The 15,016-nt window shown below is 40.6% G+C and overlaps 1 protein-coding gene and 1 long non-coding RNA gene across 3 annotated transcripts in view; one reads left to right on the top strand and one right to left on the bottom strand.

The window, feature by feature from the left end:
• xpr1a (xenotropic and polytropic retrovirus receptor 1a) overlaps positions 1-15,016 on the bottom strand; it is a 54,498-nt gene that overhangs the window by 6,000 nt on the left and 33,482 nt on the right. For both annotated transcript variants that reach the window (XM_077583422.1, XM_077583420.1), the window contains exons 3-11: positions 14,083-14,184; positions 11,548-11,768; positions 9,844-9,993; positions 9,688-9,771; positions 9,143-9,224; positions 8,305-8,492; positions 8,050-8,229; positions 4,918-5,086; positions 4,625-4,825 (exon numbers count right to left, since the gene is read on the bottom strand). In XM_077583422.1, the coding sequence (XP_077439548.1) occupies positions 4,625-4,825; positions 4,918-5,086; positions 8,050-8,229; positions 8,305-8,492; positions 9,143-9,224; positions 9,688-9,771; positions 9,844-9,993; positions 11,548-11,768; positions 14,083-14,184 (1,377 nt within the window). The remainder of the gene's footprint in view (positions 1-4,624; positions 4,826-4,917; positions 5,087-8,049; positions 8,230-8,304; positions 8,493-9,142; positions 9,225-9,687; positions 9,772-9,843; positions 9,994-11,547; positions 11,769-14,082; positions 14,185-15,016) is intronic.
• LOC144062251 (uncharacterized) overlaps positions 1-15,016 on the top strand; it is a 43,303-nt gene that overhangs the window by 1,104 nt on the left and 27,183 nt on the right. Inside the window, exons 2-9 of the long non-coding RNA XR_013296361.1 lie at positions 4,402-4,894; positions 4,961-5,108; positions 8,410-8,516; positions 9,133-9,803; positions 9,881-9,979; positions 10,762-10,864; positions 11,293-12,171; positions 12,500-12,694. This is a non-coding gene — a long non-coding RNA (uncharacterized LOC144062251). The remainder of the gene's footprint in view (positions 1-4,401; positions 4,895-4,960; positions 5,109-8,409; positions 8,517-9,132; positions 9,804-9,880; positions 9,980-10,761; positions 10,865-11,292; positions 12,172-12,499; positions 12,695-15,016) is intronic.

Genomic DNA, 15,016 nt, shown 5'->3' on the forward strand with positions numbered 1-15,016 from the left:
TAGGCGTGTGCAACGGTTGCTCTACGATCTGTTTCTTCTTCGGTACATTAAAGTTTAAAAAAAAAAGAAAGCTGTTTCTTCTTCAGTTGTTGCTTCAGGTCTTTTCGGTGCCCTGCTGTTGATATAGCGCCTCCATAATGGTGCAACAATGCAACTGCAGTTAAAATGCGTTTCTGACGAGCTCAATCAACACAGCTGGAGCGATATCAGTGGCTCAGGCTGCAGGTGGCGAGCAAATTAGGCGGAGGTGGCCGCTTCTGAAAAGCACAGGAAAAACCGTGCTCTAAAATCGTCACTTTTCAGGAGACCCCAAAAATGACATTTTGGTTCAACCAATAACACTTAAGATTGGTCAATAACTTGTAAAATAATACATAAATTAAATACTATAAATAAAAATAACAGCATAATAGGGTAGATTTAAACCAAATAATAATAAAAATAAATGTAACAAATTATTATACTTTTGACTGAGCTATGTTGTTCAAATGTACTGCAGTCATTTGAACATCTCAATAAAGTTGTTTGAACGTATTGGTAAAATGTAGGCCAAATGCTAAAAACCATAGCTTTATTTTATTTTTTTACCGTAATGCCACAATTGTGCAATGTCAATACCCCTGGCTGACTCCATGTCACTTGGCCACAGTGTTGCCAAAGAAGCGGCGTGGCAGTGACATTTCCAGCAGCCGCCCACCCACAGTGCTGCTCTGTGTAGCGCTGACTTCATTGTATTGTTGCTCCTCTTAACGAAGCCACCATCCAGAGTCCTGACACTTTCCAGCCTCTGGAGTAGATGTGCTGATGTGATTTTGCTCCTTCCTGCCACGCGCAAGCCATTTAACCCTTCACTTTCCTGGTCCGCCACGGGACGTTTAAAAGGTTACGCAAGCTGAAATGGACAATGATTGGCTGCGCGATAGGAGCTAATGGTGGTCAGACTACAGGGCTCTTGTCTCATTAAAAGGCTGGTGGTGCAAACACTCAATACAAAAGACATGGCTCTCGTGTAATTATGATCATGTCTATTCAGAATATAACATTGTTAAAAAATATATATATATATTGTAGTTCCTCTTCTTCCCGCAAAATTCTACTAACTCAGCAACTTCATAACATCAATCCGTCACTGCTAATGGAATGATCTGTTTCCATGGCAACACGCAGCTATCACCGAATAAACACAATGTATTCATTCAAACGCTTTCCAGCAAAGTACATTAATATGTCGATTACTTACAGCAACATAAAAGAGCTTCATGGGCTTCAGTGTGGTTTTGGATTATAAATTGCAGCCGGACCGTGCTTGGCCTCATCAGCGCTCAATTAAAGCGTCTTTCATCTCCGTCGGTTAACATTCGTTTGCGAGTGCGGCTACACGTTCTCACCTCATCACTGGCAAGGGCTCGGGATATTAAATGAAGTTGTAAAAGCTGTCAGCTCCAGCATCGTTGCTATTCGGGTTCAACATCGGGCCTCCTTTCCTATTTAACAGCACATTTCATAGAAATTGACTTCTCATACAGTATAATATTATAGTAAGTGTTGTGAAGTTTAAAAAAAAGCACTGCCTCTGTAACTATGATTTTACAGACTCAACTTTTGTCATCTCTGGAGAAATGAGAAAAATACTAGCCCCATGTTGTTGAAATTGGAATGATGTGGTTGCATTATGTGGAAGGAGATGCATGTCAAAAAAGTGGGAGGATAAATATAATAATTATTAATAATAATTTCATGGAAAATGCTGTGAATACTTCTTTAAAAAAGTTCTGTACTTATTTGGTTTTGGGAAGTTTGTTTAAAAATATCCATGTCACATTGACAACTTCTGCATTTTGTTTCTTACGCATAATGCTTCGTTTAACCCCAAAAAAATGTTTTAAATATATTTTTTTAAATCCCCCTTGCATGAGCACCAGGCTCACTAAGTAGAACCTTTAAACTAAGAGCTGTATTTAAATGACATTTTAAGCATCTTTTTAATTCTCACTTTAAATTTGTATAAAGTGGTTTAAATGTATCCAACATCTCTTTTGTTGAGGCTTGTGAGCATCTTGCGAGGGCAGCCTTCCATAAAAGCGGTCAAATCCAATAGCCAGAGCACTGACTTGAATGTTTATCACCTTTGATGCTTTCCGGTAGATAAAAACGAGCCGTTCCAGGAAAGAGCGAGGCTGTGAGGTCACACACACACAAACACCATCCGTGCAACGCCGTTTGTGATGGCTTTAGCGATGATAGTGACACATCTTCACAGACAAGCTGATAATAAATGAACAGTGAGATTCAGCGTTATGAACTACACTCTGCCTTCTTCAGCTAGAAAGTCTGCTGTCTGTCTATATGAACTCATTTGCTCCCCAAAACGTATAAATATGTCCTGTTTTAAATATTACCATGCGCCTAAAGATGCATTTATACGTTTTGTATGTTTTTTTAATGCCTCTGAACTGAAGAGAACGGTTGAAGCAAGCAAATGTAGTTAATACAAAAACGGCCAGCAGGTGGCAGCACAGTATAAGAGATCAACCATGTTGCAAAAAAAGCTATTTTCCTCAGTGTTGTAAACAGATTTGCTAATTGCTGCAAAATGGAAACAGATAGAAATGTACTTTTTTTTCCTGATGAAAGAAGAGACTCTAATCTTTCTTTTGGTCGGTTCCATGTTTTTATAGCAATAGAACACAATATTCTGTGGGCCTCGCAAAATCAGTAAAACAGATGGGAGCGAAGGGGGTTGCTTCGGTGAAAATGGCTGGGAGTCAATGAGTTCATGTGGCAATGTTGTTTAACCAGTCCCAAAACAAAATATTACAACCAGCTACCTCTCCAAAACTGCGTATTACTTAAGTGTTTTTTTTTATGTGGACGAGATAACATCAAATATTCACGCTGCATGCGTGCAAGTGTCCAATTTCCCTCCATCCTCCGTCAATGAACCAGCCGGAGGAGGACCACGCCTCCATTATAGTGTGGGATGAAAGACAGCTTCATAGAGAATAAGACATGAAGGGAGGCCATTAGTCAACGGGCTTCAGACCAGAGGAAGGAGGAGGAGGATGTGACTTAATGGAGGCGTTTGGTACCTAGTGGCCTTTACTGTCTCAGTCAAGTGTCTTCCTCTCTGGCGATCCACATCAGAGGAATGAATTAGAGCAAAATATTAGAAATAGATCTGCGTATGATGCAGTTGAGTTCCACAAAAAAAAAAAAAGGAAATCATGAGAGCTATATGAGGACAAAATAAGTTTATCTTGGTCTCATCAGACCGCATGATAGGCTCCAGTAATATTTGTCCTTATAGTCAGTCTGCTTGTCTTCAATAAACTGCGGCTTTCAATACCTCTCAGAAATAGTGGTGCAACGGATTATCATTGATCCATGGTCATTTGGGATCAGGCCCCACGGTTCGGATTGGTTGGTGGGGAAAACAACAACAATAACAAAGTGCGCATTCACAGTGGGCACCATTCAGACATGTCAAGGAAGTTAAAACATACTCAACGTAACACACCGCTTACGCTCAGGCTAACTTCAAAATAAGGTTTGCCAAATAATGTATTGACGGCGATGCAAATAGCCTTAGTAGACTTTTACTTTGAAGTTGGTCCACGTGGGGGCATGATGGCTAACTTGACTTCCCTTTTAGACGTTTAGGATTTCATTATCGTAGTTTTGATTGGCAATAAAGTTGCGACCAACATCAACACAACGCTATCCCAAACTCATATTCAATCGCTAATTAAGAACGATAAGAAACCGCTAATTAATTACGCCGTCATACTATGATACGGACCGCAGAAGTCTCCAACGTAAGAGGCTAGCGGCTAGTTGTTCCTAAATCGGCTATATTAGACATTTTCAATTGATTTTTATTGTTTAATGGGGAAAAACATTTTACAAAATAAATGAAGACAAAGTACTATTTTTATTTTTTTGCTGATCCGAAAAACGATCCGAACCGTGACTTTTGTGATCCGTTGCACCACTACTCAGAAAGCATACCAGTAACTCAACATTATTATCTTTGTAAATGCAGAATTTGCAGGTGTACCTAATGCAGTGACAAATGAATGTACATTAGAAAATAAAGTGAGAAATCACATTTGCTCAAAAGGGGAAGAGCTGGAGTTGGCCTGAAAAAAAAAATCCATAAACTGACATCTGGGAGGAAAAGGAAGAAAAAAAGGGATGCTTTGAAATGAGCCACGCGGACCAGAATATGTGATGGACTATCTCAACACAACGCGCTGAAGAGAAGCTTTTACGCCCCTTTGAGCATGAACTCCTTTGCGATTGGTCTCCCAGATGAGAATAATTGCAGGCTGATTGCGAGGCTGTCGGATTGAGAGTGACTCGACTTTTAATGTGCCACAAACTGTTTTTCTTTCCTTTCAGTCTTTTTCGTCTCTCTGACCTGCGTGACCCTCACGCCGAACAAAGAGATCAACACCTTGTTTCTACAATATGCAGCTGCCGGCACTGGCAACCGAACCAAGGCCAACTTCTGACATTCTCCTGCTCCAAGGTCACCTCCGTTACAAAGCTCCTTCAGGCCAATATTGCTCTTTGAAATGATAAGACTCTCTCCTCTTCTTAGCAAATAGTGCGTGTGTGTTACCTCTGTGAGTGGCGTAGAGCGCGGCAAAGGTGACCACGAAGAAGGTGGTGGAATATTTGCCAGCGTTGACCAGGTGGGGGAAGGCTCGCTTGGTGTCTCGGTAACGCCGGAGGCACTGGATGAAACGCAGCCAGGCGGGCAGACACTGGATGATGGCGCGCAGGCCGTACGAGTAGCTGTGGCACACGAAGGTCGTCGAGTCTGCAAAGGCAAATACAGGAAATGAGATGCCTCCCTTCGCCATTTGATCGGTATCATTCTTGTCAACAGGTGAGGTAGAATGAACGACGCACCGTTTATTTTGGGTAACAAACCCTTGCTGTTGCTCCACTGCAGCTCAAAGATGTAGAAGCAGATGAGATACTCGAGGTCCATCAAGACCACCACCAGCGAGTTGAGCTGGTCGGCCAGCCAGAAGTCCGCAAACTCCACTCGGTGAAACGGCGCCGTGAACACTCGGAACTGGAAACAAACGACGGCTTCGGTTTGACTTCTGCTCATGTACTGTACTTCTCGTTGTGATGCGATGCTGTAAAACGGTGCTGCATCGTACTGAGAGGTGCTTAATTGCGTCATTTACTCGCTACTTGGGGGATCCCATTGCAGGGAGTTAAACAGCGATTTGGGATCGTCTACAATGAATCAGCACATAATTGTTGTTCGAATGCGCTCAGCAGTTTACGACCGCACTTAATGGTTTACACCACGCACATGGCAGGATACCTCATTAGCACGGGGAGGATGAATTTGTGTGTCAATTGGTCTACATTTGATTCCTGTGCAAGTTACTGTGCTGTCCCAAGTTGTAAACACAATATTACGCAGGATGAACTGATAAAGCTTATTATTATCATTATTATTATTAACAGAGCAATAGATTGTTTCTTTTCCACTAACACTTCCAATCCCATCACTTTCAACTTCCTTTTGAACTTGGTAAGAGCCATCAATAGTGCACGCAATGTATTAAGAGTGAAAAGCAATTAAAATAGCACAAAGGAACTTTTCAACCTCAATAAAATATTTTTATAACTTCTGATGAAACATCGACTTAAAACTAGTTGAATGGTACCTTTGCCATGGCCTGGGGGGGTCAGTATCATTTTTGGTGGCATTAAGCAACTTTGAGGAGGACTACAAATGTACTGACTGCTTTATGGCATATGTCACGTCCCCCTTTAGCCATTTGTTACAAAGATGGAAGTCAATTTGAATGTTGACGCACCATTACTGCTTTCCTGGCAGAAGCGGCAAAACAACTGAAAAGTTTTGTCTCAACCATTTTCATCCATCTCAGAGGGCGGCCATTTTGTCACTTGCTGCCAACTGAAAATTACATCACAGTTGCTAAGGGCTCAGGTAATGACCAATCACGGCTCATCTTAAGAAAACAGGTGAGGCCTGATTGGTCTTTATGTGAGCCCCGAGCAACAATGACAAGTGACAAAATGGCCGCCTCCTGAGATAGATAAAAACAGGTGGATTTTGCTTAATATATATTCCCCAAATGCAATGGTCATCACAATGCTGTGTTTAGACTGGTGGCGGCACATGCAACATATTATTGTAAAGAACATTTTGGGGGTTTAAGGGTAATGTAAATTGAGTTTAAAATGACATTTAAGTGTTTTGGGATCATAAATAATTTAGTGTTCATGGTTTAAATTAGTATTATTAGTATTATTATTATTTTTCCCATTATTTACAAATTGTTTCCACATCACTGCAAACTACAATCCAATAATGAGCAGATTGCTGAATAAGGCAGTTTTTGTACTGTATCGAGATTGTTATTGAATCACGTGCACCTGATCTGATCACATGACTTTAGCCGGACGACAATTCTTTTGTAAAACGCTTCAACCCTCCATTCACTTCCACCCTCAGGCCACATGTGACATTTAGTTGCGACTCTACATTTTCTGCGTACTGTACACCCTCAAACCTAGAACACACACAATTGACACACACGTGCACAGACACACACTGAAAATGTCAAAGAATACATAAGCAATGTAATCTGTCAATCACAGTGCGTATTGATCGAGCCTATCCGCTGTGTGTGCGCGTCTCAAGGCTGTAAGGCTGCCGCTTCATTGCTTCGGCAAACAATAATAACCGAGCTGCTGTTTGTCCTCTAATGAAATCTTTGTCCTTGGCCTCATCTTCTGTCAGACGGCTTCACACCTGGCTTAGACGAACGCGCACTAACAACATTTGTTTGCACATGTGACTCTTATTAACACGAACCTGACTGACAATACGGAGCTCACGGGTCCTCAAATGACGTGTGACAGTATGATCATGCGTAACCAATTGAGATTGCAGATGATTAGCTTGCTACAACCACGTACTAGGAAGACCGCAGGGAGACTTGAAGCAAAGGACAAGGATATGAGGAGGGGTGAAGAGGGGCGACCGCTGGCGGGGGGGGGGTTAGGGTGGTGGTGGAGAGAGGAGGGGCTCAGAGATTCAGCATACTGATAGATCTATGCCAGTAATGATTGCACAGTCACAGCCTCCACCTCTCGTGGGATCAGAACACATTCTATTATCCCTCAACACACATACACACGTGTAAAGATAATACACACATGAGCACACTGCGGCTATGTAGCGCAGCTCAGACAAAGAGCAAAGCAAGACAGGAGGGTTTTGTTAACATAAGGATTGCGATACATATCTGAATTGTACACAGTATTCGTCTTTGTTGACGCACTGGAACCAGAGACAGAGAACTATTTTTAAAGCCAGTAGAATGGCCAGCATCATAGATAGCCACCTCCTGCATGTGCTTAAATGTTGACATTAAAATTGAAGCATTGCTCAGAGAATTGTAGAAAATAATCGGCAATTTTCTATTCTTCTAATTTCTACTTCCTGATAATAAAACAGCCACAAGAGGCACTCGGTACTCGCGACATCAGCCATAAGGCCGAGTATCAGCCCAATATGGATACCTGGTTCCTAGTGTTAGTATATGCATTTTAAATTATGTTAAAGTGGTATTAAATGAATGAATGCTATACAATACATTGGTAGCAAAAAATACGAATGAAGAATTAAAACTGGGTTGGATAAATAAATAAAAAAATCTGAATATTTGTTTCACGGAATTACATGAATTCATTCTCAACAGTCAATTGTCTTCATTTTGTAGCGAACCATATTAGCAACGTTTCTTTACCCAATCAAATCGATTTTTCCGTCTCCTGATTGGCTGGCCAGAGCAAAACTTGTTACAGCCAACTCTTGATGAAATTTTTTTTTGTTTTTGTTTTTTTTTGGAACAGACAAGATCTTAAGTAGAACTAACTGTTGAAAAATGCCTTATGTTTTCAAAAGTAAAACAATTCTATGATTCAGATCTGGATCAAAGTTGAAATAAGTAATGTGTTTGTTAAAAGAGGTGACGTTCTACTGACCAGCAGCTTGAGCAGCCAGAACCGCGACTTATAGTAGCAAGTCTTTAAGGGGTTGATGAGGAAGATCAGCATGAAGCCGTAGAGGACGAGGGGGTTGATTTGCATGGGGAGGTAGAGGTACTCCGAGTAGAGACACGATAGGATGCTGAGGCACCATAACACACCGAGGAACCCAGCGATCTGCAAAAACGGAAAAGGGCCAACAATGAATGAATGCACCATCAATTACGAGCCATTATACTGTCTCATGCTAACCTCAAATAGGTGCTGGTGTGAGAGGTTGTTGCGAGGATTGATCTCAAAGATGAGCACGTGGTTGACACCCGCTTGCCTCCAACCATATGTGTTAATGCCCAGCAGGAACAGAAACTGGATCAAGAGAAACCCGCCCCGGTAGATCCGCACCAGAGGCCACACATTCTCATAGCGGATGAACACTGCGCCTGGTAAATATACAAAACAACAAGGTAAGGAAAGACAATATTAAAAACAAGGGCTGTCAAAATTAAAGCGTTAACTCTGGGGATTAATAATTTTTTTTTAAAGCATTAAAAAAAATATTTACTTCCTGTTACGGCCTATTATCTACAGCCGAGCTTAGCCACTGGCGTGAAGAAGCAGAAGTAGAAAAATGCGATTAATCACTATTAACTGTGATTAATTATGAAAAATTGTGTAATTAAATAGTTAAAAAAATGTTTTACTTAGTTCTATTTACTTCCTTTTACGGCCTAAAACCTACAGCCAAACTTAGCCACTGGCGCGAAGAAACAGAAGTAGAAAAATGTGATTAATCGCTATTAATTGTGATCAATTATAGAAAATTTCTTCGATTAAATAGTTGGAAAAAAAACCCTCAGTTTTATTTACTTCCTGTTACGACCTATAACCTACAGCCAAACTTAGCCTCTGGCGTGAAAAAACAGAAGTAGAAAAATGCGATTAATCACTATTAATTGCAATTAATTATGGAACATTGTGCGATTAAATAGTTAAAAAATAATAATCGCTTGACAGCACTATTGAAAACCTTTCAAGTCTTGGACATTAAACTAAATTATTTAAAAAAATGTTGATTTTAAGGTGGAGTTACCTGTTAGGATAAAGGCGATGGCGAGGATGATGAAGATGCCACAGTAAAGACCCACACGGAAGGTCGTCCAGGCCAAAGCAGGCTGAAGCAATACAGATGAACATTAGCATTAAAAAAATTGAGCTGACCTAGTTATGGTAAATACACATTATGAAGCTAAATGTATAGCATTGAAAAAAAAACATCGTAACAAAACAAAAGTATTGAATGTGACTGTTAAGTTTGCATCACAGATCCTTTTGGTAAGATCATCTAATCGTCAGCTTTTTTTTATAGCGACAAAGTTTATTAAATCATGAAATGATGAACCAGAATCTGTCCAGATTTCTTAGTTTACATACAGGCTATCTTTATTTATTTTCAACATTTAAAGGAGTGCAGTATTCAAATTAATTTTCCAGCTTGTTGTCATTTGAATATATTAAGATTCAAATTTCTATATACTAATAATTTGGGCCTTACATTGTGGTGGCAAGAGTTCTTCACAAGCACGATGAGAATTTATTCACGATGTCGAAAATGTCTTCTCAATGTGCAATTCTGACCTGAGCGGCCCCCAGCGGAGGAACCCGCAACCTCTTCATCGCCCGCTGACGATCTCCTCCCTCCAGCTCTGTGGTCACCAACGTCTGGATGCACAAAAACGCATCAAAGATTCCATGCACGTTCTTGTCAATCGGACAGCGTGTTTACGTGCACACCTCAGTCTCCGTAATGAGCTGTGTGATCTTCTTGCAGGTGTAGAATGGCGCCACCTCCACGTGAGCCACACGCCAGTCGGCCCCGCGGGAGGTATCCAGAATCTTGTCATGTTTCTTCAGGATCTTGCGGAAACCGGTGAAGTTTAAATTCTGTGGGCACCAAAAGAGATACTGTTGAAAATTCAGTGGACCATTTGAAATTAATCAATGTATACGGTGCTGTGTAAAAATAATAATAAATCGCCCTGGTCATATTTGGGTGTGTGTATTTATCCAAATTCTCACAAAGACAATCAATGTGAATCTAAAATAAGAGTTTATAAATGAGAATTTCATTTATCAAGAGGGAATACATTCAAACCTATTTGGCCTTGTGTAAAACAGTAATTGCCCCCCGAACCATTATTGACACCCTTTTAATTAAGAGTTAGCAATTACTGCAGATTAGTTCTTGTTTCGTTTTACTTTTCAAAGATGGACTTGCTGGTATGTTCAGACTTGTTGTCTTGCTGTAATAATATGTTATAATCCAAAATTTGAGGGCATAAACTGATGGCCATCGTCCAAGTTCTGAAGTGCCAAAGCAGCCCAAGACAGTCACACTGCCACCATATTTTTCCCCACTGTTGGCATGGTGTTGTTTTGATAAAAATTCCGTGTTATTTTTAAGCCAGATAAGCAGGCCACACACCTTCCAAAAAATTCAACTTTTGTTTTTCACTCAATCCACAGAATATTTCTCCAGGCAAATATGAGATGAGCCTTTGTGTTCTTTTCTTTGGTGTCTGGATTAATTGACAATGAGATGGTTTGTTTTTTTACGTGCTCTCGAATTGTGGCATGCCAATTCTCTTTGGCAGGTGGTAATCTTATAGTGTTTGCCATGTTGTGTTTGCATTGATTTATGTTGACCTCTAGGACCCTCTAGAGGTGAAATGTGTAATACGACCAATTGCCTTGACTCGACGTTCAACAATACTCCTGAAAAGCAACACATACTCGGTGGAGCCCACGTAAGGCTGTAAGTGACTTTTTGTGGTCAATTCATTACATATTTTAGTTGTTGTAAGCTTTTAAGTGTTGATAAGCCAATTGGAATGTTTTTAGGAATTTAAATATTGCTAAAAATGTGTTAAGAACGAGGCATTTAAGACATGAGCATTTGTTAGAATCTTATGCTAGCAGACTTGAGTTTTGCTAACTAAGCTAACTGTTGGCTTACATTTGTTGTGTTATCGTTATCTACTCTAATTCAAAACTCATGTTTTGTAATGTAATCCATGTTCTAAACAATGTAAAAATTGTACTTTATGTTGTGATAATATGTAGTTTGTTTCTTTACATTTTGGGATTAGTGTATGCTAATTTAGCTTAGAAACCAATATGTTAGTCAGACATTTTCAACCCTGTACCAATGTTGTACTATATTGTATTTTTTGTTTATTCCAGGTTTTCATAAAAGAGAAGATAAAAGAAAACAATAAATGGACCCTAAAGTCTATAAACAACATCTCGTGTTAACTGTCGGTCTAGCTGGATAGAAGAGTCACACATCTAATGAGGACAGAACACAGGTACTATTTAAATGGTTTCTTGATTCAAAAAATCTGATGATAATCAGTCAAGGATGTAGCCATGGAACCCGAACTGCATTTTTTTTCTTCTTGAGTCCATGAACAAGTGTGTCGACGGACATACTGATACCTGGTAGTTCTGCAGCAGGATGAGGCTCAGGTAGAACTCACTAAAGGCAAGCTTCAGATCCTTGATGTTGTGGTGTTTGCAGCGCTCCTCCTGCGACAGGTGGAACACGGTCTTGCGTTTGCGCAGCCCGGGCGGAGCGCTGCTTTCGCGCTGGGCGTCCAGAGAAGACTGCAGCTCATTCTGCAAGGTGGCAAAGCGTCGCTGGGCTTCTGCAAGCTTTTCTGCAATGAGGAAAGACAAATGGAGATTTTGGGGCGACAGTGTCATCTGTTCAGGATCATTATTCAGTGTTCAGAATGGGGCGTATTCAAAGGATAGTGTAATGTCTGTCAAGATTCAATTTTTTTGTTTTTTCAGCATGCCGTTTTCATGTGAACAATAAGAATGAGAAAGACATTTTGACAGCAAGATGGTAACATGGTTGACACCGGTGATCTTGAACTCCTGCTTTTACAAAATAATAGTAATAAAATAAATCGTTTTCTACATCCTGTCTGCATGCAGCCCATCTGTTCCAGGAAGCTTGAGCGCGGAGACTCTTGGTCTACTCTGAAGTGATATGTGAGAGGAATCATTATGTGGGTCAGAGATAGGTTACCGCACGCAGACGGGGAGATAAACGAGGTGAATCCTACGGGGTGGGGATAATAAATGGAATTGGATGAACTACCCCATGCATTTATCCTAATGTAAATCCTCCTGTTGGACTGAAATGACCACTTTTGCATGCCCCTTTTCCTTGTCATACAATTCAAATCCTGCTACTAATACTTTTTAATCTGTTTAATTCTTAAGTCTAGATATTTATTGACTGTATATTTGAGTGTTTAACTGTTTATTCTTGCAAGGTGGCCTCGAGTGCCTTGAGAGGCGCCTTATGTTTTACATTCTAGATGAGTTGGGACATGCTGGCATTGTGCATTATCTGATCCTCTTGTCACCCATTCTACAGGTCACGTTACCTGGCTTATGGTCTACTTGGACAGTAATGTTATGGGACAGGCGGACACAGCACCAGCATGTGACGGTCGTAAGGGGCGTGAGAAAGTCAAGGCGTTGATGCTGTGATGTGCTGCTGTGGGAAAGTGGAATTCAAAACAGCTGACCAGGCAGGAATGGGTTAATGATCCTAAACAGACAGTAGGAGGTGAGTTCCCTTTCCACTCTGGAAATTTCTCATGGATTTTTATAATGTCTCAAAACAGACAGAATGACTTAGGGGGATTTCTTTAGCAGCATTTTCAGCCAGTTGTGCATGTTACAGGCACGGATTTTAGCACAGCAATGGCTTAAGTGAGGCCACAACCCCTTTCAGAGGCGAGAATGTTATGTGAAGTCAGCACACAATTTATCTTCTATGCGCCACTGCTGAGATACGCGCCCACCTTAACTGGCATCAGATAAAGTAGCCCAGCTGACTTTTCAATTTCTGTGCTGAGAGGATGAGGAGCGATGGACTTTATGTACTAGACTGGTGTGAGGATGCACAGAGAAGGTGTTAGTATTAATGGGTCACAGTCAAAAGTTGGCATCAGATCCAATACAAGAGCAGTGTAGTTTTAAGTGAAACTGTCAATTATTCAATAAAGATGTCAGCCATCAAAACAAATATGTCCTTCAAGAAAAATAGAAGTATTCTTAGTAAGTGCTTTGGTAACTCATACACTCTCCATAATACGGTCTACAGTGACCTTATGGATATTCATTCACCTGCGAATAATCTCCATGCTTATGATGTGGAACCTTACGGCAAATCAGCCTTGTCCTCTTGTCGACCTGCAGAGTCTGCAGTGTCTAAGAAAAACCTCTAGAGGGAGCAACATGTGTCATCCTCCTCAGTTCAAATTCATTAACAAATGTCCAGCTATCAGAATATATAATGACCCATGTGTCACGTTACATTGAGGGGACATTCTCCTGTGCCCCCTAAAATACTCGCCGGTTTGGACGAGCTCATCAGAATATTTGGGTAAACATGTAGTGCTTTAATGTATTCCTCCTATGACCATCCAGCATGATGCTTTAATGTGGACTCTTTCAATTTCAGTGAGCTGTCACCATTTAGAACAGTAAAGTTATATTTCAAGTTGAATTCAATTTTATTTATTTATTTTTCCCCGAGAGGTAATAAAGGCATATATTGAAGGTGTGGCATCTAATATTCCAAGTGGATGGTGCAGCTAGTTAATGAATAAATGGCACAGTGTTTATTGGCGTCGAGCAGGGCTGGACTGGCTATCTGGCATGCAGGGCAGATGCCCGCTGGGCCGGTGTCCTTTGGAGCAGATGTGGTGCTATTCAATGATTATTTTCCTCAATTTTACCTCAAGAGACCGGCCCACAATTTAGAAGGAGAAGCCCATTCATCCATTTACAATATAGAGATCAGACTGAACCAATGTGGTAGTCAATGGCGGTCAGGAATCGGACTGGGCCAGCGGGCCTAAGACAAAATGCCAGGGCCGAGTCCAGTTCTGGTGTCGAGGCCACTGCTTTAAGAAATAAGGTTGTTGATTGATGGTTGGTGATAATTACCTGAATAAAACGTGTTGATTTTCAACAGCTCCTTCTCACAGGTCTGGAAAAACCTCTCTTCAAATTTAGCGTAGTATCTCTTCACGGTGTCCTCATCTGTAACTGGAAGGTAAAGAGAGAGAGAGAAAAAAAAAAGTCAGTTGGCTGTATATCACGAGCCTGGCCATTTAAAGTCATTGTTACACAATAAAAGTTTTAAGGCAGTTGTTATTGATAACATTTTAGAGCATGGATTCCAAAACAAAAGTGTGGTATAAAAATACAGATTTACAACTTTTTACCCATTAAAAAGGTTAAATAACTATAAAACAATCACATTTTTCCTCTCATTTATTTGATCAACTCATCCAATTCATAAAAAAATCAAATTCAAGAAGCGTGTAAAATGAAAGCAGGCTGAAATGTACTCTCGGGGAGAAGCTTTACACAAGATAAAGTAGCAGCAGCATTAGATCTGATGCTAATGTCACCTCATAAACACAAGCCTCATAAACATCAGCTATAATAAAACCACTGCTCTAAAAAGAGGCTTTCTATTCTGCAAAGTAATAAGAAAGGCATGCCCCAGGCAGTCTGTCAATATCCCTGCATGCACACATACAACTCACACGCCAAAGCCTGATGAAAACCTATCAAACATTAAACAACGTCCTGACAGTCCAACACTTTTACAAGAAAAAATGATGAGATCCCGCCTTCAATCCTGTAAAAATAAACCACACGCTGCAGGAGCAAACACTCCACTGCAGAAGGGCAAATCTAATAGGAAAGGGAAACGGGAAGTTCACACAGCAGCTGTACTACAAATTAACCTTTCACCTGATATAAGCGGCATTCATGGAGAGAAAATGCAGCGCGTCTCGAACAAGTTCATTAGTGTAATGAGAACAGTCGTAAAATTGGAAGAGAGCTACATAACTAGTACAAAGAAAGA

The sequence above is a fragment of the Vanacampus margaritifer genome, chromosome 13, assembly GCF_051991255.1.
Source record: "Vanacampus margaritifer isolate UIUO_Vmar chromosome 13, RoL_Vmar_1.0, whole genome shotgun sequence".
Classification (NCBI taxonomy): domain Eukaryota; kingdom Metazoa; phylum Chordata; class Actinopteri; order Syngnathiformes; family Syngnathidae; genus Vanacampus; species Vanacampus margaritifer.